This window comes from Sesamum indicum, linkage group LG4 (genome assembly GCF_000512975.1).
Source record: "Sesamum indicum cultivar Zhongzhi No. 13 linkage group LG4, S_indicum_v1.0, whole genome shotgun sequence".
NCBI lineage: Eukaryota > Viridiplantae > Streptophyta > Magnoliopsida > Lamiales > Pedaliaceae > Sesamum > Sesamum indicum.
In genome coordinates, this window is record NC_026148.1 from 16,638,658 (window position 1) to 16,644,178 (window position 5,521).

At 36.5% G+C, this 5,521-nt stretch overlaps 1 protein-coding gene across 1 annotated transcript; it reads right to left on the reverse strand.

The window, feature by feature from the left end:
• Window positions 669–5,317, reverse strand: LOC105161276 (triosephosphate isomerase, cytosolic). Its single transcript, XM_011078916.2, has 9 exons — window positions 5,161–5,317; window positions 4,421–4,496; window positions 3,433–3,556; window positions 3,066–3,150; window positions 2,833–2,965; window positions 1,748–1,842; window positions 1,515–1,593; window positions 1,232–1,314; window positions 669–1,096 (listed from the first exon to the last, which is right to left on the reverse strand). The coding sequence occupies exons 1-9, from the start codon at window positions 5,197–5,199 to the stop codon at window positions 1,046–1,048; spliced, it is 765 nt and encodes a 254-aa protein (XP_011077218.1). The 5' UTR covers window positions 5,200–5,317; the 3' UTR covers window positions 669–1,045.

Here is a 5,521-nt window from a genome sequence, read left to right on the forward strand (position 1 = left end):
TGGGCGTACATTCACAAACAAGATGACAGTGCTTGAAGATTTTGGGCTTTCGAATATGATAAATAATAAGATGAAAAATATGGGGTTTGTGGTTTCTGTTTGTCTCACAATGCATCTTATAAATTTGAGGGAGCCAACAGCCTGAAGAGATAGCAACTACTGAAACGATTTCTGCTGTTGTCAATGTTTATTACCTCAAGAAGATATATATATATATTGAAATGTAATGTTGTTCTTTCCTCAAATTCCTTTACCTTATATAATCCACTTAATTAATTTACTTCGAATTAAAAAATGCTACTGCTGAAAAAAATAGTCTTGGTCTGACCCAACTGGGAAAACTAGGTCGGGTCCGTAGACCAAGGGATCTTGATTTGGGTTGGATAGAGCCTTGATAGTAATTAATTTATTTGGACCAAAACTTGGACCTTACCTTACCCATTAACAGACTTATCTTTATCTATCTATATAAACATGAAACTATTTCAATCCCAAATTTAATCAACACTAAAATACATATTATCCATCATTCTCTAGTCCCATTCAACATTTTATCGTTCATTTATCAGTCTCTCATTTTTCCCCATCAACAAAAGTAATCAAGACCTAAAAGTTTTTACATGTTCTCCAAGTACAGCAACACCAGGTTGAACAGAGACAATTATATCTTAATCTGAACATGAGAACTGCATCATGCATAAAGATGGAAATAGATTGACGTTCCTGCTCTCATAGCAGAACTCATCATATAATCCCTGGGCCATTCTCCCACAACAACAGCCTTTCCAACGACTTAAATAGTTTCAAAATTCACATACTGTGTAAAGCCCAGATCCTCGCAACAAAAGATGATGCTTAAGTGCAGTAAATTTGACAGGGAAACTACATCTTAATATCAGAGAGGTTGTCAGTTTTATTCGTAAAAACGAAGGTAACTTCAAGGTGCAGCCACAAATAAAATTGCACAACAAAGTCCCCAGCCAATAGAGGTAATGGTTATTACATCTCCGCTTCAAAACTTGATTAGCCAAGACTTAAACTGAACTCAAGCACTTTTCTTCACCTCAGCAGACTTGATGATGTCAATGAACTCCGGCTACAGAAACAAAATGGAAGTGAGCAAGTTTGGTGTGATCATCCACTCCAACTCCAAATACATGACAGTATCATTCTTCTCACTATTTGGATGGTCCAAACTTATAAAGTTGCTAAAAAGAAGGTAGTAATTTACCTTGAGAGAAGCACCACCAACTAGGAAACCATCAACATCAGGTTGTCCGGCCAATTCCTTGCAGTTGCCACCATTCACGGAGCCTGGATCGATTACAAAAAAGACATTTTGGAACAACCATCACTCACATGAACAAAAAATAAACCACAATGTACATGAGATGCCACCCTTATTGTGTGTTAGGAAAAGAATACATCCTTAACAAGACATATAGCGCCATATTTTAAACCAAGATATTCTGCATCCAGGGCAATTGAGAATTTGGCCACAAGCTGATTGTTACCTCCGTAAATAATCCTGGTTGAAGCAGCAACTTGAGGGCTTACATTTGTCTCAAGCCATTTCCTCAATTCAAGATGCACCTACAACAAGAAAAGCCATTTTGAAATGTTAGTTCAAAATGTAAGTTTCAACTTGACCAACTTAAATCTTACTTCTTTGCTTGAGAAAATTCCACAGGAGGCTGTACTAGTAAATCTAGATCTATTAAATGCACAAATAAGAAGCCAGACTTACTTCCTGAGCCTGAGCAGGAGTGGCGACCTTTCCAGTTCCAATAGCCCAGACAGGCTCATAAGCCAAGACAACATTAGTCCAATCAGAAATCTTTGCTGTATTGTAAAAGCACAGTGAATTTTTGTTACCAGTCAGTAAAAGGTAGGGACAATTAGCACAACAATCCAATAATTAGAAAAGACAAACAGAATGGGGAAGCAGCAACAGTTTATAATATCACTTTGTGACAGGAAGTCTTCAAAAGCCAAGAACTTGCTTTATTGACATTTGACAACTAGCAGAATCTTCAAGAAAAACAAAAGATGCATAAAAATGCAGAGCAAAAGAAGATCTATAGGCAACAGTTTTGACAACAACAAACTACAGCATTCAACTATAATCATTTTGGTTGTAAAGTATTTGTTGAAACTGCAAAGCAAATGTGTCACATTTAAATATGAAGTTCCAAACATTCTAGTGTCGATAAAACAATTAATTCTCATTAAAACATATGAATGACGCTATACGGTCACTAATATACCATATTAATATTTAGAGAACAGGAGCCAAAGAGAAAATTTGCACATTAACTCCACCAAGATCACAATAAATTTGAGAAGGAAGAAAAAGCAAATGAATCCAACTAATCTATGATCACATACACCACAACAGAAAAGACAAAGGCAGGTAAGATGCAGTCATGAACCATTTAGATAAGGTTGACACCAAAACTGTATGATTATAAATTTACAAAGCCAAGAATGTCAGAAGCTACCAAGAGTATAGATCTGAAATCAGACAGTTGGTCCAATTAACAGAATTTCTTGTAAGGGTAGAAGTTAGAGGGTATATCTTTCCGGAAAAAAATCTCTTAACACTTATCGAACAGAGTGTATTTCTTATAATGGGCAGGAACACCAAGAATATGTTTAAGGATAATCTAAAATGTCATCCCGAGTTGAATAAGAGTGGAAACTCATGTAACCCATAGCCTTCTTAGTCCAATTATATTCAACTGATTGCGGAAAAAGAGTACACAATAATGCAAGCACATCCTTAAATGCACCCTTGCCACATGGAGAATATATCCTTGAAGGCTTCAGTACCTGCAATGGCCTTAGTTTGTGCAGCAACAACATCCACAGTTGATCCTGCTTCTCTTTGTTCAAGAGTCTCGCCAATACAAGCAATTACTTTCAAACCTTGAGCAAGTGCATATGCAACTTTATCTCCAACAAACTGATATTAGAAGGCAGCACGACAACAAACAAACGTAAGAAAAGCTTCAATCCAACAGGATACAGACAAAACTTCCAAGAGAAAACTCATGGAATGTTACCTCATTTGATTCACCTAACAAAGCCCGCCTCTCAGAGTGGCCAAGAATTACCCAGGGTACGTCCAGGTTGACAAGCATCTCAGCACTGAAGCCAATTACTAAATATTTATAATCTTAAACTCAATCACAAACACAATATCTTCACTAATATGCAATGATCTATTAGCTCTACTGCAAGCAGCTACGTCAACAATCAGTACGCAAAGTGTCAAGCATTTATCATACATCTCAATGTTAGAAAGAAGGGCAAGAAGGGTCCTTTCATAATTAGCACGGAAGCTTTATGGGAGCAAGAGAATATGAACACTTAAAATTTCTAAGAACGAGTAAAAGTAAGAACCTGCTCGATATATGTAACAAGGCTTACCTAACCTCACCGGTGTAAGCACCCCCTTTCTTAACCCAACAATTTTGAGCTGCGACATGGAAATCAGATCGGAGAGTACTTTTTACCAAAGGAAGAAACACGAATGGAGGGCTGACAACAACCTCTGCAAGAATTGGTCAAAGTATTCAATAATAAGATGAAAAGAGGTCCAAATTTCCACAGATAAAAGAAACTTCCTATTGGAAAACCCAAAGAGGGAGTTTTAGTTCTCTTCCTTACAAAATTGGTATATGATGTTTATAAACAGTCTAACTCTCAGTTCTCCACTACTCTCATACTACATCCCTAATTGCAAACAAATAGCAGTTATTGGATTTTACAAGAAAATATTTTCCCATCATGTTCACCATATAAGATGTTCCAGAACTCCCAGACTAAATCATCCATATAATTTCATATAAAACAACTGGAGAACTGTAAGTATGATTCTTCATATGTCACTGGAAAAAACCAATACAGTTCAAACATATTTTTATGGGCAAATCAGGGACCACAATAGCAGAATTACACAATGAAGACTCCAAGAATACTTTTTGGCCCCAAATTATAATGCTTACATGGACCAAAGAATAATTCATATAGAATGTAAAGAAAAATGTATCCATTCACTAAAAATAGATGAGGATCCAGCATTCACTTCAAAACATATAAAGACGGCAGATACAATATCATATGGGCAAAACAAAGACAAACTTAATACTTCATCCTTGTGGCTTTATCCCTAAAGATAAAAGAAGAGACTTTTTATACAAGTTAGTACATGAAGTTAGTAGGGTTGAAATTCAGTCAAACTAACAGTTCCTTCTTATGAAGAACAAGGGTCACAGAAGACTGATTTTTTATACCAAATCGTGCACAAAGTACAGGTAAAGCTAATTCCCATAATACTTTCATATCTTCTTTCAACTGGATAAATCAACAAGTTTGAAGCAATAGATGTTAGGTTTAATTAGACATGTGGACTCACCAACAACATCTTGAGATGGCACTTCAGCAGCATTGAGCATTGACACTATCTTCTTCACTTCATCCGTAGTACCATTCTACATAAAACATTGAAACTTTTTAAAGACAAAAGATCGCCCAACATATGGTAATACAACCGACAACAAACAATCTACTAACACATTCATGAAGAGGTAATATAACTTGGTGCTTGATGCTAGAATGAACAATTACAGAAATATATATGAGAGGAACGCAGATAAACAGTTTATTGTAAGGAAGTTCAGCGTATACAATTAGAATACATGTAATGAGATCTGCCTTTAATTGATAAAATAACAGATAACCAAATGAAAAATCTAGGATCAATTGACAAAGTATCCCAAGAAATGTCGCAAGTAGTGATTAATAGCATCGAGCAGGGAATTACAACTACAAGACATCGCTTCAGATCTGAAAAGTAGCATTTTCATTTCCTGTTTATAAGCTCCAATTCCTCAATAGACCAAACATGCTATCAGGTAATAAAATCAATTTCACATCAGTAATCAGGTCTAACTCAATCAACTTTTGTAGCAAAAAAAAAAAAAGGAGATTCCAAATACTCATAATCAATAAGATCCAGAAGAAGAAAAGAACATGAACCGATGCCGAAAACACACGAAACAACTCAAATCTAAGGGAAAAACGCAGATAGATCCATAGATCGAGAATAAGACAGGTAAATAGTAAGCGGACGTTCTACGAGGATCGGAGGCTCACGCATTTCCAGTTGCCGCCGACGAAAAATTTCCTGCCCATATCTCTGCTAGCGATGATCACGAGAAGCTGCTCGAAAAGAAAGAAACCTGTTGGCTTTTGCTATGTGCTAAGAGTGACTGGCTGTGAGTGAGTGGGAGTGGTTTTAGCGTGTGGATATCCACGCATTTATATTTGGGAAACAATACATTATTTGCGGATCACGGAATTTGATTGGTCTATAATGCCCTTGACGCTGTCTGATAACGGAATATCTCATTTTGGGCCTTTGGCCAAGATGTAGGTTAACGACGTCAGTTAAGCAGCCGTTGACGGAATATTTCCAGCGCACGCGAGGAGCTTATATGCTTTGAAAAAACATAAT

Bases quoted from the DNA above. Each gene is read 5' to 3' on its own strand.
- LOC105161276 (XM_011078916.2), bottom strand. From the start codon at position 5,199: ATGGGCAGGAAATTTTTCGTCGGCGGCAACTGGAAATGC. The intron at 1,843-2,832 runs GTACTGAAGCCT...TTTACAATACAG, and splicing joins ACAAACTAAGGCCATTGCAG to CAAAGATTTCTGATTGGACT. The intron at 1,097-1,231 runs GTAAATTACTAC...TTGTTTCTGTAG, and splicing joins TTGGTGGTGCTTCTCTCAAG to CCGGAGTTCATTGACATCAT.